At 39.6% G+C, this 19537-nt stretch overlaps 1 protein-coding gene and 1 non-coding gene across 2 annotated transcripts in view; both read right to left on the bottom strand.

Annotated features, from left to right (window-relative positions):
* Positions 1–17978, bottom strand: part of LOC132837388 (cAMP-specific 3',5'-cyclic phosphodiesterase 7B-like) — a 168093-nt gene extending 150115 nt beyond the window's left edge. Inside the window, exon 1 of the mRNA XM_060857059.1 lies at positions 17419–17978. Coding sequence (XP_060713042.1) covers positions 17419–17439 — 21 coding nt within the window. The 5' untranslated portion in view covers positions 17440–17978. The remainder of the gene's footprint in view (positions 1–17418) is intronic.
* A 1201-nt stretch (positions 17979–19179) lies between these two features.
* Positions 19180–19283, bottom strand: LOC132809467 (U6 spliceosomal RNA). The gene has a single exon (XR_009642341.1). It is a non-coding gene; the product is annotated as a U6 spliceosomal RNA (small nuclear RNA).
* Positions 19284–19537: the final 254 nt, after the last annotated feature.

The following is a 19537-nucleotide window of genomic DNA, read 5'->3' as shown; positions in this document are numbered from 1 at the left end:
TTCCTTCTCACCCACTCCTCCATAAACACATCATTTTTTTAAAAAACAGCCTGCCCATTCAGAGGGTGAGCAGCATTTTATCCAGGTTAACTGAATAGGTCACAAACTCAATTGACCCTTAATGTTGTATTGCAATATGGCTGGTGGCTTTTTTTCAAATTCATTTGTGGCACATTGGCATCGCTCACTGGGTCAGCATTTATTGCCCATCCCTAGTTGCCCTAGAGAAGGTAGTGGTGAACCACTGCAGTCCATCAGGGAGGAAATTCCAGGAGTTTGACCCAGCGACAGTGAAGGAACGGCAATATATTTCCAAATCAGGATGGTGAGTGGCTTGGAAGGGAACATGAAAGTGCCCTTATCCTTCTAGATGGAAAGGTTCATGGGTTTGAAAGGTGCTGCCTAAGGATCTTTGATGAATTCCTGCAGTGCTCTTGTAGATAATACACACTACTGTTCCTGAGTGCTAGTGGTGGAGGGAGTGGATGTGATGCCAGTCAGCGTGCTGCTTTGTCCCGGATGGTGTCAAGCTTCTTGAGTGGTGTTGGAGCTGCATTCATCCAGACAGGTGGGAAATATTCCATCACCTTCCTGACTTGTGCCTTGGAGATGGTGGACAGGCTTTAAGGTGTCAGGTGGTGGTAGTCTGGACACCTGCTCTATTTTTTTTTGTGTTGCAATGAAGGAATGCAGATAGAGACAATGTGCAACAAGGTGGAAGAATTTGCAGGTGGTACTTCAACACATCTGCTATCTTTGTCCTTCTTGGTGGTAAAGGTCATGAGTGTGGTGCTATCAAAAAAACCTTGACAAGTTTCAACGGTGTCTCCCAGTAAATTCCAAAGCAACCCAGCCTGGATAATACAGCCCAATAGAAATAGCTTCCAAGGTTAAGGCAGAAGTACAAGAGGAACCCATGCAATTCAGGCTACAGTTTCCAGTCCAGAATATCTAACAAGCATTATTTTCCATTCTGCATTATTATAACACTGATAATAAACTTTTTTTGTTTTAAATAGTTTCTGCCAGAATTGAAATTTCAAACAAAAAATCCAGACTATTAAATCAAACAAATCTACTTGTTATCATTGTTGTAAATTTAATGAGAGAGTACCACAACATCAAAGCAAACAGCTGTCATTGATTACCAATGGTCATTATGTAACCAGCACAAAAGCAGGAAGAAAACTCAACCCTTACAAAGACTCCTTTTTCCAAAGCTAATGAGGATAGTTCATGGCCTGAATCTGAAAAAAATTATAATTAAAAACCTTTCAACGGTTGCACAATTGCTTATCAGTTGCAATTGCTAATGTAGCATATCCGCCCTACTCCACGAATGAGGCCGGTACCATAACACAGGGGAGCAGGACAATAATAAACCAATTTCATATAGAAGGTGGTTTGTACAGCGTCAATGTGACAATGCTGGAGTTCAACACTTTAACTGCGTGCCAGCCTCATCAATTTACATTGTACAGAACACCAGCATCAAAGAATGCTGGGGCATAACTTTAACTCACTCAACTCACTTTTAGATTTCAGCTGCTGAAGGACTAAACATTGAAATAATGACAGGACAATAAAAGCATGCAATGTCAAAAGAATCTTCTGGTAGCTTTCTGGTAATAGTGAAAGCTGAAGCACTCCCAATTTTACCCTAACCCTTCCTGCGATTAAGATTAGATTAGATTTATATCTTGAATAGTTTTGTGCTATAATACCCTCACTAATGTGAATAAACATCAGCCAAAAATTCTATTATTGCCCAAAACAGGCACAGAGTGGGAGCAGTAAGTAGCATGGATGTCTGCTAACATGGACAAAAGGCCCAAAAAATTTTACATTTGTGTCTCATCTGTGTGGGGGAAAAGTTGTCAGCTACGCATGTTGGTTAGTGGCAGCTCACCCACTGGATAGTGGGAATTTAGGAAGTACTAATATTGATTAAATGGAGCCTACAATTTTTGACAATAGATACACATAGCCTGTACTGCATATCTTAATTTCAAACTTGGAACAGAGCAAATCCATAATGAATCCTGCAGGGCTCCTTGTTTCTCCTCATTCACTTTTCCTCCTGGGTCCATTGCACCACAACCGAAGGGGGCACTGAAAGGAGCGGATAACATTTATGAAGATAAATTGTTTCTGACCCTTGCTCTTGCAATCATCAGCTGCTCCCACCTTATGCCCGCTTTAGTTAGGGAGATCTCTGTTTAATGAACCTTAGGTGACTACATGTCATTATGATGTATGCAAAGAACATTTCATTATCAAAGATTTGTTTATTTAAAATTCAACTTCTGCTGCTTCCAAGGATGAAATGGAGGTAGGTTTTACAAATAATAATTCCAAGTAAATACAAAATACAAAAAATAATCAAAAAAATACATAATAATACAGCGATCATTAGATTTAGGCTTTTACATTATTAAATTTCAAAGTTTAATAATTATTAGAGTTTGTTTTTTGGGCATCTGAAGGCCTATGCTTCTTGTGTGTTCAGTAGCCACATATACAGGGAATTTCATCAACTGGAGGTACCTGGACATTATCATTCAGAGACTGAGTTGCAGCCAGCATCACTATAGTGCAACTATGAGGTTGAGAGTTTCATGGATGGTATGTTTATTGATGTCGTCATGTCTGCAGCCTGAGAGTGAAAGCAATTAGTTCAAATGAGGAGAGCAGTGACAGCTAAGTTTACTTTAGTAGAACTAAACAGCAGCGAGTTTAATTTTTCTTATGTTTTAAACATCTTGAAGTCTCGAACATTTTTTTGCTGACCTGTGCTATAGACAGCACCTGGTAAAACACAAGTCATTAACTATTTACAGGGATTTTACTATTTTCCAATTTTACAGATGTCAGGAATTTAATTTCAATCTTTAAACAAGTATTGTGTGTTTCCTTTACCACAACTTGCTAAACAATTGAAAATACCACAAAAATATAATGGAGACCTCAAATATTAAATTACTGGGCTTGGGGTAATATAGCTACAATTTTAATTATTAGCAACTTCCCTATTTCAGGTGTCTAGGTTTTTCTCCTTTTGGCGTGATAACTTTACAACAAGAGAATTTTATTTCACGTGTTGAATATCCTCATGGTATCCCAAGAGATTTCAGAGCTAACTGATTACATTTGAATTCACTTGAATTTCATATTCACCATAATTTTATATTCAAATAAACATGCAGCATTTTTTTGCATTCCCAATACTTTCAATTCATTTTTTTTAGAGGAAAAAGCATACCAAAGAATAGATGAAAGAACATTGCTCAGTGAAAACACTGGTATTAAACATCAATAAAGACAAGCAGTGCTCACTATTACCAACAGTGCTCTGCCCAAACTTCGGAGACTAACTAGCTCTGAAAATCATGCCTTCAATTCCAGTTGCAAACCTCTTTTGCTATTTTCAATGCCAATGGAGACAGCACATACACTTTATTCTATCTCTGGATGAAACCCTTTAAAAGACATTCAGTCAAACAACATGCTGTGGGATTCTTCCGATATGTAATTATTTGTAGGATTCACACTTTACAGTGGTGACAACATCTATTGACATTGCTTCACATTCAGCTAGGCTGCAACAGAATACAGAACAGATAAGGCTTTCAAGGTGACACTATATTTGTCCAATCCAGTCAGTCAGTCCAATTTATGGCTCAAGAAGTGGTCATGGAAGAAGGTCAGAGGAGCAAATCAGGCAGCCAATTATATGTAACGAACAGTTGTAAAGTTACCTAGTGACCAACCACCAGGAATCACCTGCCATATGCAACCTAACCAGAGTCTTCCACCAAAATTTGTATTCAGAGAACAGCTTCATTTCAAAAATCACAATGGATTATATAAATATATGATAGGACATAAACCACACATCGTCAACAAATATTTGTTGCATTTATACAATTCGCAGAGAAATGAAATGGTGGCACTTCAGTGGTATGTTGTCCTGAGAATTGAATTGAGAATTGCATATTGAAGAACTGGCATACATGGTAGTTGAAACAGACTGTAAAATATAGGTCATGACATTCACCCACTGCTTTCTGCACAGTAGGAGTGAACTATTTATGTGGGAGGCAAGTTAGTAAGTAAGGTAAATGTCAACTAGCAGCACGTGCACAAGTCTTTCAAGCGGCAAATCTCCTTTATCTCTTCCATTCTCCACTTCCAATGCTCCTAACTAGACCACTGAGCATTATACCTGCTCACTGGGCATCCAGACCTTGGGGTTCCTGGCAGGTTAAAGGTGAAGTGCCAACCCTAGCCCATGCAGTCCCACACACGCTGCAATCTAAGCATGTCGAGGATATGTTCAACAGAATGCAGAAGCCACCTTTTCTAAGGAAGAGAAAACACAGCTTAAAGACATACTGTCAGGGGCCTGTTCATTAAAACAGACCTGTTTTAGAAATAAGGGAGTCAAGCTCTAGAAGTTCTGGAAAATTTTGCAAAATTCAATTAAATTGTGCAATATTTTACATAATATTATGAAGTAAAATTATACTCTTCCAACACTTTCGGCTAAATCTCATAAAGTATCTAAAATATTTCGACTCTTAGAAATACATCAAAGTAGGTAGATGATCTATTCACCTGACTTTTTTAAGTTACACTTCAGCCTCTTTTATTGATTTTCAAAACCAAAATGTAAACAAAAGTCACAGTCAGGAAAAAAATAATTCCACTGTCATCATAGATCTCTCAGACCACTACAAGCACATTCACATAACATCTATTTACAACCATGCATAGGGAACTACTGTTAAGGCACTCTTGTTTCAGGAGAAACGGTGCAGAATTTATAGTTACATTACAATGTAAGTCTTGATATTAAAAAAATACATAACTGCCTTTAAGAATGTGTTTCAGAATGGCACAGAATTTTCTTACAACATATGCCAAAAAGCATGTGTGGTACAAGGCTACTTTGAGGATACTTTTAATGCTATGCCAGATTTCCCCAACATGCTGACTGCAACACAACTTACATTTGATTTGACTTATAGCCCTCTTTCGTTCAATATTGACCAGGACAACATCAACTGTAGTTAGATAGAAACTTAAAGACAATAAAATTCCCAGGACAGTTTACTGGAATATTATAAAACATAATAATGACACTGAACCACATTGAGAGAATTAGGGCAGATGACCAAAAGCTTAATCAAAGAAGTAGACTAATGGAAGACAAATGATGAAGAAAGAATTAGAATTCCTGAGTCTAAGGCCTGGCAGGTGAAAACAAGGCCATAAATGATGGATCAATTAAAATTGGAGATGGGTCCAGGATAATGTTAGAGATGAAGCTGTTCACAAATGGTTGCACAATGTTAAATACCATCCACAACTCCTCAATTACAGAAGCAGTTTATGTCCTCATGCTGTAAGAAATGAATAACATTCAGGGTTCGATTGATAAGTGGCAACTAATATTTACCCCACACAAATGCCAAGTAATGGCCATTTCCAACTGGGGAGAACCTAACTATTTCTCTTACATTCAACAGCATTACTATCACTGAATCCTGTGCCATCAATGTCTTGAGGTCACCATCATCCAGAAACTGAATTGGGCCAGGCAAATTCTGGGCCTATAACTGTAGGTGAAGCTGGGAATTCTGCAGATAGTATTTCACTACCTGTCTCCCCAAAGTCAGGAGTCCGATAGAATACTCTTCACTTGTTTCGGTGACAGCAACTTCAACATTCAATAAACTTGACCCAGCATAATTTCACTGCACCACATCCACAATCTTGAAGGTGCAATTTTTCCATCAGTATGCACAAGGTACTATGTGCAGTGAAAGAACCTGGGAATCTTGTTTTGACAGCACCTTGAAAATCCACAATCTCTATCATCTAGAAAAACAAGGGGAGCAGACACAAATGAACACCACCCATTTGCTACCTCCCCTCTTAGCAAACACTATCCTGACTGGGAATTATATTGCAGCTCATTCACTGCAACTGGGTCAAAATCCTGGAATTCCTTCCTTAAGCACTGAGTGTATGTCAACAACAGATGTACCACAGTATTTCAAAGCTGCAGCTGGCAGCCCACCACCACCTTCTCAAGGGCAATTAGGGATGGACAGGAAATGTTCTTCTTGCCATACATCATGAAAGAGTTCTTTTTTAATTACTCAATCAGACAAATTTAGAGGAATGCAAAACCTTATTTCATGAAGGTGTGGAACTCCAGGAGTTTGCAGCAATTGGGAGAGGTGACACCATGGAAGAATTTGTAAACAGACTGTTTTTGGATGAAAGCAGCAGAGAGCTTGATTATGTCAAGTTTGTAGTGTCATCCACACATGTCAGAGTGCAGTACACAAAACTGGACAATAGTTCAAAGAAAAAGTGACACTTATCTACACTAGCAGAATTACTTTGCTGACTTAGAACAGCAACATTTTACTTCCAGCATAGCAGTCCTTGTTATATCCAATTCAATTTTAACAACATGCCATGGGTGGATTTGTAATCATATTCTTATGAATGCTTAGCTAGAGCCATGACAACTTCACTACTACAAACACTACTGTTCATTGAAACCATACAGTGTGGAATCAGGCCATTTGGCCCATCAAGTCCACACCAACCTTCCAAACAGCATTCGATCCAGACTCATCCTATCCATGTAACCTTGCATGTTCCATGGCCAATCCACCTAGTCTATACATCCTTGGACACTATGGGCAATTTAGCACAGCTAATCCACCTAACCTGTACATCTTTGGTCTGTGGGAGGAGACCCACAGGACACAGAGAGAATGTGCAAACTCCACACAGACAGTCATTCAAGGATGGAATTGAATTTGGGTCCCTGCGCTGTGGGGTAGCAGTGCTAACCACTAAGCCATCATGCCACCTCTGCCCATTACATCCATCTTGAGTTGAAATGTATTTCAACTGAACATCAAAAACAGCAAAATTATAACATTTCATAACAATTGCAAACTATGTGAATACTTGCCACAAATGCCATCTGTTTTCTTATCTACTTTCGTGGTTTAACATGATAGATCCTGAGGTGATCTTCATACCTTTCATGTTGAATGGTAGGACATTAAGGAGTGTGGTGGAACAAAGAGGCCTTGGAGTTCAGGTGCATGGTTCTCTCAAAGGTAGAGAGGACAGTGAAGGCGGCTTTGGCACACTGGTCTTCATCGGTCAGGGCACTGAGTACCAAAGTTGGGAAGTTATGTTACAGTTGTACAGGATATTGGTGAGGCCACATTTGGAGTATTGTGTTCAGTTTTGGTCATCTTGCTAGAGGAAGGATGTCATTAAAGTGGAAAGACTGCAGAAGAAATTTACAAGAACGGTGCCAGGATGCAAGGGTCTGAGTTACAGGGAGAGGTTGGACAAGCTAGGACTTTTTTCTTTGAGCACAAAAGACTGAGCGGGGATCTTATAGAAATGTCTAAGATCATAAGAGGCATGGATAGGGTGAATGCACTCCGTCTTTTTCCCAGGGTTGGGAAATTGAGGACTAGATGGCATCAATTTAAGGTAAGAGGAGAAATAATAAAAGGGATTCTGAGGGGCAACTTTTTTCTTACACAGAGGGTGGTACACATATGGAATAAGCTGCCAACAGAAGTAGTAGAGGCAGGTACACTAACAACATTTAAAAGGCATTTGGACAAGTACATGGATATGAAAGGTTTAGAAGATAATGGGCCAAGTGGAGGGAAATGGGATTAGTGTGGATGGACATTTTGGTCGGCATGGACCAGTTTGGGCCAAAGAGCCTGTATCTGTGCTGTATAACTGTATGACCTTACACTTTCTGCACCATCATGTCTCTATTTTTACTTCCACAGCACTGTTCCCAGAATTTCAGTCTGTGGTGAATGAGGGTAGCTATTAGTTTGGGGACATCATAGAGTTCCAGTTGGTTTTCTAGATCAGCTGGAGAATATTTGCACTGATAAATGCAATATCAAGCTTGGTTATAATGCATTCCATAGTTGAGCAGTCTGCTACAATGGCATTAACCACCCAAGTTCTTGCAAAAAGACTTTGTGAACAAGTTTGTGTATGCCTGCGGAACCATAAGTAGGCAGCTTCAGAAAGGTGGACAAGGGGAAAAGAAAAGCCCTGTGGTAATGGGTAACTTATTACATAAGCAACTGTGCACTGCCCTCAGAGCAATATAAGCTCTTTATAATAGTGCAATTTTGTATAACCTTAAAGAATACACATACATGTCTGAAGGAACTTCTTATCAGGAAAGTCATTTTGTTTTGATCATGGGAAATTGTTCTAATGCTAAAGAGATTAAAGATATCATGATGCGTGCCTCTCAGAAATTTTCTGACAACATAGCAATAATCCCTATTGATGGACTATTTAAAAATAGATGCACCTTCACCTCAGTAACCTGTGTTTTTGTCCTAAGCATTTCCATCAGATAAAAGTCATCTATTTTACAAAGCTATAAAATCCCTGAGTAAAATCAATTTGAGTACCATTAACTTAATTTCAAATAAATTTAATCCTCCCACTCATGAATCAGAAGTGTTGCTGCTATTGAAATAAAAATTATGATCACCAAAGCAGTACGGAAGATGTAAATATGAGCACACCCAGAGCTCTATTACCTGTGTCCATACTCCATCAAGATCTGTTCATGTATGAATCCTACGCTCACTGATCTGTATTGGTTCCTGGTTTGGCAATTCCTTTATTTTCTTTAAGTCCTTATCTGTGTTTTCAGATTTCTCAATGGTTTTACTGCTTCCTATGTCTATAATATCCTTTGGTTCTACACTAGTAACATCTTTCCAATTTTAGCCTCCCAAGGCATGAGCAAAATGGTGCAGAGCTTCATCTGAATAAACCTGGTGAGCACGAGTTGTCTGAGGCAGCTAACAGCTTTGGCCTGGCTGTGCTGCTTATAGCAATTCTTGGGTGTCCACAAAGCCAGCAGAGGTTCAAAACAGTTCTCCACTTTAAGGTAGGGTGAAAAGAAGTTTAACCTTTTATTTTGTGACTCCCATCAAGAAGTGGAATAAATCATGGACCTCTTATATGTTGCACCCAACAACCTGCCAAAGTTCATTTGTTATTTTCCCTATCAGGCTTCCAAATCTTTTAATCAGACAGCTTTTAAGCATTTTAGGATATTTACGTCACGTTCTAAATAAATAGTAAAGAAACCATTAACTTAGAATAATTCTGGAAACTTAAAACACCAACTGAGTTCTCAACATAACTCAAATAATTTTCTGCAAATGATTAAGATCAGTGTTATGTAATGGTTTGAAATTCAGAACTCTTATATCTAAGCACATTCCAATATTGTTCTCCTTAACTGACACAGATTGGATAAGTCATTGGCTGCGCCAATTCTGTGGTCCCTTATGCTTGCTGCAATGTTTTTAAATAACATTTCCAAGAATTTTTGCAGGGGGTTCATTTCAACAAGATAAGGGCCCCCAACAACAAAGTAATGACAGATCAAGCTGTTCCAGGAAACTGTGGCTACTTTATACATAAAGTATAAATTGTGAAGATAAAGTATTTATTTCTAATTCAGTGAATATTTTAATGAAATTTACACTCAAAGCCAGGAACACTGATGTGAAAGATTGCATTTTCTGGCATTTTGAGCCAGCCACAACTAGCACTCTCTTTTCAGATGCGGCGTATGTGAAATGCATGGTAGAGCCCTTTCTACTCTGCTTCAACAAATGTATTTTAACTCTGAACTCAAAAGGACAACCTACAGTAATAATTAGGAAAAACTTACATTGTTACAAAGTCTGGAATTCGAGAGGAAAATTATATTTTATTTCCATTACTGTTGTTAGAGTCGATTTTATGCAATTAAGGTTCAGGCTACACCAATTTGATGTAAGATTGTGATAGCTAACAGAGAAAGGAAATACAATTGCATTAAATTGCATTGTATTTGAAACCAGCTGAAGAAATAGCCATGTTATTATGCTAATGAGACCCTTCTTTACATTTAAAAATTCTGCTTTATACAAAAGGATAATATTCTTTGTTTCAATTCTGCAGTCCAATAACTATATTCAAAGTCTAAACAATGATCTTGATTTCTATTTGTTAAAGATCCTATATTAATATAAAATTAAAGCAAATGTTTCACAATTCTGAAGTAGTTTAATGGCATATATTATGGCATATTCAGCATTTTGAATTATCAATTTTGTCAATAAAATGCTGATTTTTTTTCCATATGAAAAGATTAAATCAGAATCTCAAATGGATAAAAACAATACTGAAATTAATCCCACTTATATCTGAAACAAATCTATTTCTTCAATCATTGAGACAATCTCAGGTAAACATACTTTTAGAAAGGTGTACAGATTAAGCAGCAAACAATTCTCACAAATTTCCATTGTAAATCGGCAGACAAGACTGAACAACAAGTCACGGTAGCAATTTGTATGTTTAATATAACATTAAAAAATTGTAAAAATACTCCAGTATATTAAAAATGTATTTAATTTATATATATATAATATAAAGCTGTAACATGAGGAAATGTGCCCTTTGCACGTGAAAGAAAAACAACAGTTTTTGTATCGGACAATGGAAGGCAGTTAAATATTAAGGAAATCCACATGTATTACAGCATACTTTGTGGTTAGGTCAGAATCTGCGAATAGGATTAATTAACATGTGCATCACAGCTCTTAAAAGGCACCATTCCAAGAGATTTTTTTCCTTTATCTTGTTATTTTAAAAACAAGCAATCTTTCACCCAATGATCTGATGTTTTGCATCCAATGTGATTGCACACTGGAGAATTCTTACAATTCCTTTCTCTACATCACAACAACTTTTCATCAGCCTTTGAGATCTGTCACATTTTAGGGTCATTTTCACTTATGCTCCTTGTTATTGTTTGATAGATGGTTTTCAAGGAATTGATTGACCAATCAATAATCTGAGATTGCTTTCAGCAGTCCATGGTTCTGCTTATCTCTCAATAATGTGAACAGTAAATGGGAACATGAGAAGACAAGAGCATAAGAAGTAGGAGCAGGATTAGGTAATTCAGCCCTTTCAGCCTGCTCCACTACTTGATACGACCATGGCTGATCTTGTCTTAGCCTCAAACCAAGTTTACTGCCCACTGTCCATAACCCTTCAATCCATCACTCATTAGAAATCTATCTCCTCCTTAGACTTATTCAATATCCCAAAATCCATTGAAGTTTGGATAGTGAATTTCACAGATTCATGATCCTAATAAGGAAATAGGAACGACTGACAACAAAAAGCATTTCAAACTCTTTTGCTGACATTTTCATGCAGAATTGCAGCTTTAATATAGTTTAAGATATTAAATAAGTTTTATAAAAAAGATAAGTAGGAACAACAACTCCAGAAGTAAAACTTAGGTTATTTATCCAGTACATAGCACATGAAATAGGATCTATGGATGGGGGAGGGTAATAAACTTGGCAGACTCCCCAACCCACATACTCCCTTCACCCATCTCCAACACTCACCATCCTAGTCCCCTCCCTCTGGTTTCTTACTTGCAGTCAACCTTTTCATTGAGAATTGTTGATGTGACATCAGTAGTCTTATTCCCTCTGCACTTACTGATCTCGCTGCTCTCAGGTTCAAGTCTGACTTTGTAATCAAACCTGCTGACAAGGTTGGTGCTGTTGTTGTGTGGAATATTGGAAGATTGATCTCTACCTTATCAAAGCAGAGCGTCAACTCTCAGACACCTCCTGCTATCTCCCCTGGTCCATCACCCACCATAAAACATCAGATTTTTCTGCCCACCACTGTAAACAACATCATTACAGTCTCCCCATAACAGTCTTCTACCTCACATACACAGCCCACTTTTATCTTCTTCCCAAAATCCCCACACAGGATTGCCCGGGCAGAGCCATTGTTTCTGCCTATTCCTGCCCCACGTAACTATCTTTTCCTACCCTGACTTGATTTTTTTTCTCCCCTTGTCCAGTTCCTCTCCATTTTCATCTGAGATTCTTCTGATGCTTTGCAGCAATTTCAAAACTTCCAGTTTGCAGGCACCAGCCATTTCCTCTTCACCACAATTGTTCCATCCCTGTACACGCTCAACACCATCAGGATGGGCCACATTCTGTCCACAAAAATGACCCTGGGCTTCCAGATTCTTCCACTTTAACACACCACCGTGTTCCCATGGCAACAATCCTGTCTTGGGCTTGCTGCAGTGCTGCAGTAATGCTCAACACAAGCTGAAGAAAGAATCCCTCATCTTCCGCCTTGATACATTACCTTAGGACTGACAAGGATTTTTTAAACTAATTCCAGAACATGAACAGTCCTCCATGTTTGTTACCTGGCCCCTCCCCAGCCAGAGATCCTGATTTGTCAGGGTTTGTCCCAGCACTTTCAGCCCATTTCCCAACATTTATTTCTCTCTCAGCTTACCATCAGCAATCTCTTTGCTTGGTTATCCGTGTTTTCTCTCTCTCTCTATCTCTCTCTCTCTTTCTGGAGACCATTCATGTACTCTACTCACACCCACACAGCTGCCATTATCAGCGTAAATATCACCCCATCCCAGCTATGTTCAATTCCGACAAAGGATCACTGGTCTCACAGCATTAACTTGGCTTTTCCCTCTACAAACGCTGTCAGACCTGTCGAGTTTCTCCAGTACTTTCAGACTTCCAGCTTTCGCAATATTTTCTTTGTATTTTTCCATAGGTCTGTTTCTTAATGCCAGTTCACTGATCAGTTCTTCATCGTGGTATAAGCTCCATTTAATGCTGCCCAGCACTGACATATTGCTACAATCACTTATTAGTAATCTTCTTTTGATTTGCCTTCATGAGTTATAGCAAGATCTTAAGGTGGTCATATTGATTTACGTCAGATACTTTTTATACACAGCAGTACTAAGTGCTTCTTTTATGCACATAGATATTAAGTCAAGCAGGTCCTTACACTATCCTAGTTGGGGAAAAAGAATCATGTGCGCAAGTACACTCTTGTTATTGTGCCAATAGTTACCTGGATTGTCCCTATACTGTTTAATCCCATAAAGTTTATCACGCTGAATACCTTTATTCCAGCTCTTATTTATTATTGGCCCAGATCAACTTTCTTGAAATCAGTTATGTGGGACCAAAAAGCAATCTGATGATTCAAAACATTTCATGCCATGCTGAGTTATTCAATTAATTAGATTACTTAGTAGACATAAATATTATTTTGATGTGAATTATTCGCAAAGCGACAAAGTGGACATATATGACCAAAAGAAAATCTTGTTTGACAACATACAGATTAAAAGAAAAACACTAATTTGTCAAAATAATGTGTTTTGTGAGTGTCCTGATATGTTTTGGACTGCGAGGAAGTTGCCAAAACTGTACGTCATGATGTCAGGAAGTACGCATGTGAAGGGGGGAGGTAAGGGAACTAGCTGTAGCTTCCTTTTATGTATAAACAAGCTTTCTAGTTTCTGTAACCTGTAACCTGAAAATATATTGCAGGAGTTTGATTTTCAAAAAATGTAAACTGAATGTCAGAACTAATGGCAAATTATTTACACCATCCAACAGTCGAGACTGTTAAATTTAATAGTCATAAGATTTGTATGTAAAAGTGTGTGACATTTAAAAAATGATTATTCACACATTCAGGAAAACTTAAAATAAACAACACTTCAAACTGGAAATGATAGGAAAGAACTCTCTTGCATCTCTGGCTTTTGCTTTGCAGAATTTAAAAACATATCACACCAATACTGAATCTATAAAGGAACTTGTGGCAAAGTGGTTACTCTATTCAAGAAGGTAGATTCAAATCTCACCCAGACTATTCAGAATAAGATTCTGTCAGGAGTATTAAAGGATCAGTCTTGATCCAACTCCCTGTGGGTTCAGATGAATAGCCAGAACTGCAATTAATTTAACACAAATTGGCACTTTCATTCAGTGGGTCACAGAGATGGCCAGTGTGGGAAATTATAAAACAAATCACACTGGTGCAATAGAAGGTGATCTGAATTTGGAATTGTAGAAACAGTTGAAGAATGTTTTCGGGAATGTTATTGTACCTTCTTTTATGATATAACTGGGATAGGCTGAAATGAGGATTTTTGAAACGTCACTAACAAAACTAGTATTTACTGGTCATCCTTAACTGAGTGTCTCGGTGGGCCTCTTCCAACTCAACTTACGAGCCAACCGCGCATATAATGAGCAAAGACTGCACATTTCATTCCTGAAAGGATATTAGTGAACTAGTTGAGCTTTTAAAACAAGCTAGAGTTATTTCTATTAAGCCTGAGTTTTCATGTTTTTAAATTGCATTCAAATTCTCAAACTGCTGTTGAAAATAAACTTAAATATTTATCATTAGTCTAAGACTTTAGATTACTCATTCAGTAACTGTTATATTACCATTCCTTCAGCAGTTTTCCAAAATCAACAGTGAATAGTTGGAGAATTACTGGTTTATTATTAACAGGACTGGTTTCTATGCAGAGTTCAGAATTTTCTGTCTTCATCAGGCCCAAAAATTTATGACAATTCAATGTCTTTTACATTATGTCAGAAGATAGAATTCTGACAGACCTTTGCAGTGATGTTCATTTCCTAAGTTTGTAGTTCAGTCTCAATTTTTAGAGGTGTTTCTTAACACCTTTAACTGCAATATTTAAACATTTATTTAAATATTTAATTATGAATTCTCTTCGCGAAATGTGAAACACAACTATCTCCCCCTTCCTTTTTTGCTAAAATGCTTGAAGCAACCATGAGATAAAGAAAATAGAGGTTATTTAAATAAACTCTTATCTGATTAAGATTGTAATTTTGAAGTGTTGCTACAATAGGCAAAGAGTTACACGGTACCAAAAGTAGCTGTAAAAGTATTAACTTGAAAGGGAACACAACTCATGAGTGCTGTGGGAACAAGTTAAAAATACTTTCTCAAAGCCAACAAGATCAATAAATTTCTCCATTAAATTATGCAAAGTTGCATGGACATTAATAGACTGGGATTTAAGTTTAATCTAACAGAAAGCACATAATGTCGGGGAGATTTTTGAGGTTTTGACATTTTTTTTCTTCCTCCAAACTCTATGTCATTCACTATCCTGGTGAGTGACTAGTCAGATTATCTGTATTCAGCTGCTCTCTTTCTATTGGGATGGCCCTGGGGAGTGAGAAGACTAGCCCCAGGCCACCATCTCATCTATTGTCGGTCTTTCCAGGAGTTGAGCCTGGTTTACAATTGGCACCCCCTCACAGCAGAGTAACTAATATTGGTAGCAATAACATTGAAGCATCCCACTACTGTGTGACATCATGTGATTTTGTGTTAAAGGCGCAAAGCTAGAGAGCTTTTAAAGTATGCATGTTTAGTTTCCCTTCACATATAATGCAATACGTCTACCAAATACTCACTTAATTTGTTCAGACATCAAAAAAAATCTATATTTCTATACAGAGAGAAGTGTGAACCACCAGAGCACTTTTCTAGTGGCACTCCAGGGTTTGGCTTCCAGTCTCACTCTAGACAGCCCTGATGTGAGCCTGAAAGATCCAGCTCACACCACTTGGGTTTGAGACTGCCACAGATTATAGCTACTGTAGAGTGCAAACAATTAGGAGTGGGATTCCCTTACAGAGTTGCGAGTTTGCATGCCAGCTGAAGGGCCACTAAGGGACTGAGTGTCCATCTAGATAAGGTCTGGTGAACTACACACTGCATTGTTTTTACCTCTACACACTCATTAGGCAGTGGCAGGGCCATATGCTGGACCTGAATGTCCAGAGGCTGGGGCAGAACGTCCTAAGCAATGACTGCTGCTGGTCAGTCAGTAGCATCAGGGAGGAGACCGGGGTTATGAAAGAAGAGCACCCCTAATCCCAGGACTGTGTAGGAACCAAGATAAGGGGGAGGGGAGGTGGGTGTGGAGTGCAGAGGAGTCTGAGGAAAAGGGTTTAATGGGTTGAGGGCTGTAGGGAGAGGGAGTGAAATGTGGAGAACAAGGGAGTGGAGGGCTGAAGCAGTGCCCAATGTCCAGTACCTTGCTCAGGCAATAATTAGCTTTGAGTGAAGGATTTCCCCTTACAGATTCCCCCCCACCCCAAAACTTAGTGCAGATGACTTACGAAGTTGACCTGTCATTCACAGCTCACTTGCACTTTGGTTAATCTCGCTGGTGCCACACTGAACCCTTTAAAGTGGCCCTTAACCTGTCACTTAAGATCTTCAATTGGCTGTTGGGTGGGAAGGTCAACCAGGGGCCTTCACATCCAGAACTTAATTATGGCAGAGGTGGAGAATAGTCCATGAATCTGCTGATTTAAACACCCGCCTCGCCTCCAAGCTCTCCAGCCTCAGGAGCAGATTATCCCCTGTGTTTAAGAGGTGCTCATTGTGTAAATGATCAATCTAATAAGACCTTATTAAAAATCTAGGAAGTGAGGGCCCAGTATATATGGCAATTACAAATTGGAGTTCTCTGGGGGAGGATCAGAATTGGTGCTAAGTGCTGTAGCACAGTACAAACACTGTAATCACCATGCCTTCCCCCCCACAGTCTAGTCCAGCAGTAACCCATACTGTACTCTCATATCAGTAGCTACAGTGTAAACACACCCTTAGCTCTGCATCATCTGACGACCTATTGATAATAGCCATCCCCTGACAACAAAAAGTTGAAGGGTTTTCAATTCTCGATTTTTTTTTTCTGAACGGTTAACGTTGATACATTGAGATACGGCGCCTCACGCAGTTCTATAAAATAAACTCCGCTCGTTGTATTATATTCAACCATGTATTCCGCAAGTTAGCAAAACTAGTATGAATCACCATTCTGTACGGGGGGGGGGGGGGTGTACCTAGTGTGTGCGCCTGAAGAGGGCAAATCGACAGCGAACCACAGTTCCCTGAGTAAACCTCCACTTCAGTACCCAGCGCACTACAGAACAAACTAAACACGCTAAAAATTTCGCACAGTCGTGCGGAGGAGAACAATCATGGAACAGGGAGACAGTTCTTGTTGAAGGGTGGCCTCAGACTGCTCCTGCCTCTCCTGACTCAGCGAAGGCACAGAGCCAGAGCAGCATCTTCTGACTTTAAAACTCCGAATAGCGCCGAGCCGCAGCTCCCGCCGCCGCTGGCTCAGGGTCACTCAGATGCAGCTTTTACAGTCATCTGTTGATCTTGTCAGCCGGGCAGATGCATTCCCCCTGGAAGCCTGACAAATCCACAAAATTCAACTGCAAACCTGTTCAGACGTCACTTCAGAAAGCAATCGGCAGCAATAATACAGACCTCCACACCCCCCACCACGCAACACACACAAAAAAAGCACACAACAAATGCATGTTTACTTGCCTCTCCTTCACCTTGAAGCTTCTCCACAATACGTACCTCAACCATTAAACAAGACATTTAACCATAGTGGCAGTCTGGTGACCCGGGAATGCTTTGCAATCTCCAATTGGTGCGGATCGTTCATGAAGACTCGCTCTGCAGGATCCAGCAACTGCATCCAGGATGGAAACGCTCACACGGACAGACAGACACACTCACACCTCCCCAAATACAGTAATTTACAGGGAAAAAAATAACAAATCAGCGGACACCGACTGACTCCAGGAAAGCACAAGCTCCGCCAGTGTCTCTTGTTGCTTCTATTTTCTCTCTCTCTCTCTGTGTCTCACTTGTTTGAATCTTCTTCCCACCCCCCTCCCCCTTTATTGCTGTCAGGAGAAGGAGCGAGCAGGAACGCTGTGCAAGCAAAGCCCTGTCTGGGTGGACAGGACACACACATACACACCATGTGAGGTAGGTGTGCAGGGAACAGGGAAACAGGCACAGACAGAGAGAGAGAGGGGGCAGCTCCAGCTCTTGCTCACTGCGGGGTGGAGCGAGTGACGCTGGGCGAGTGGCGGGCCCTGCCCAGATCAGCCGCATGTCCCCTTCTCCCTGCGGTGACTTTCCAGCCGCCAGCACCGCTTGCTCTGCTTACATAAACCAACTCCGCGCACAGGAATCAGCGGTAGCTTTTCTAAAAACAACAGTCCTTGTGTCATTTACACCTTTTTCTCTTGAATTGCTCGGCTGCCTCCTGATCATGTTTTTTAAAAAACAATCACTTGGGTTTGTAGAGCTGTACAGACAACAGACTTTGCTTTCGGTGTGGTTAACACGCTGGCCAAAGATTTTTCATTCAGCAATCCAAGCAAAGCTTGGGGTGGGGACACAAGGTAACATTTCAGGTCTGTGACATTTCATGGGAACACATATCTGAAAGGTTAATTCTCTCCCACAAATTCTTCCAGGTCTGCCGAGTATTTCCAACATCTTCGGATTTTATTTCAGATCTTCAGTACATAGAGTGTTTTGCTTTTTCACCCTGTTACACCTTCTGATTGTCTTTTGGTTCTGAGCTGTTTGAAATTGTCACACTTCAGACTTGGCATCATTATCTAGATCTACCTTTGGATGCTGCCTGGCTCAGAGACCTCCTTAGGATGTGTTGGGTTAGCAATGAAGTTGAACAGTCCACTGCAGCCATGAATGTGGCCAGGCTGGAAAACTTGCACAGAAAATTGGATCCTGGCTTTTGCATTACCAACTTGTATTAAAACTAAAGTACTACATTACATACACAAAGAAAGTTTTTTTGTGGGAAAAGGAAAGTGATAGCTATCTTCTGCAACAGATTTTTAGCATTTCAAAAATTATTAGTTTAAGCACTAACTATATCTTTTTTTCTCAAAAATGTATCATTCCATGAAGATTTTTATTCCAGCTTTGAGTGTGTTGCCTGTTAAATTCAGCACATACACCCTTTATGTTTCCACACCATGAACCTTCTGTGATTCACAAAGTAGAATAGATATCCTTCAACCTTGTTTGATTAGATTCCCTACAGCATGGAAATAGGTCCTTCAGCCCAACTGGTCCATACCCACCCTCTGTAGAGTAACCCATTTCCCTCTGACTAATGCACCTAACACCATGGGCAATTTATCTGACCTGCACATCTTTGGATGTGGGAGGAAACCCATGCTGACACAGGGAGAATTTGCAAACTCCACACAGACGGTCACCTGAGGCTGGAATTGAACCTGGGACCCTAGGTTATGAGGCAGCAGTGATAATCACTGAGTCATCATGCCACCCCAGAATATGGGACGCTTCATGAATTTGTGTGTCACCTTTGTGCAGGGGCCATGTTAATCTTCAACATATCATTCCAATTTTAGTATCTGTGCTACCGAAGCTACCCATAAACCAATGGGAATAGCCACTGGTGAAAACACCACAATGTATTTTCAGATCCTGTCTCAGTGATACTAGCCTCTACACAACACACCTATAGAATGTGACTCATGTAAATCAATAGAGTGGAGTTCAAACTAATGCCCTAAAAAATGTATTCCATTCCATGAATGTTGTTCTTTACAAAATAAAAACTGAAAGAACAGTTGATGCTGTAAATCAGAAACAAAAACAGAAATTATTGGAAAAGCTCAGCAGG

The sequence above is a fragment of the Hemiscyllium ocellatum genome, chromosome 3, assembly GCF_020745735.1.
Source record: "Hemiscyllium ocellatum isolate sHemOce1 chromosome 3, sHemOce1.pat.X.cur, whole genome shotgun sequence".
NCBI lineage: Eukaryota > Metazoa > Chordata > Chondrichthyes > Orectolobiformes > Hemiscylliidae > Hemiscyllium > Hemiscyllium ocellatum.
The sequence above is the reverse complement of the archived record's forward strand: the minus strand, read 5'-3'. Positions and strand labels throughout refer to the sequence as shown.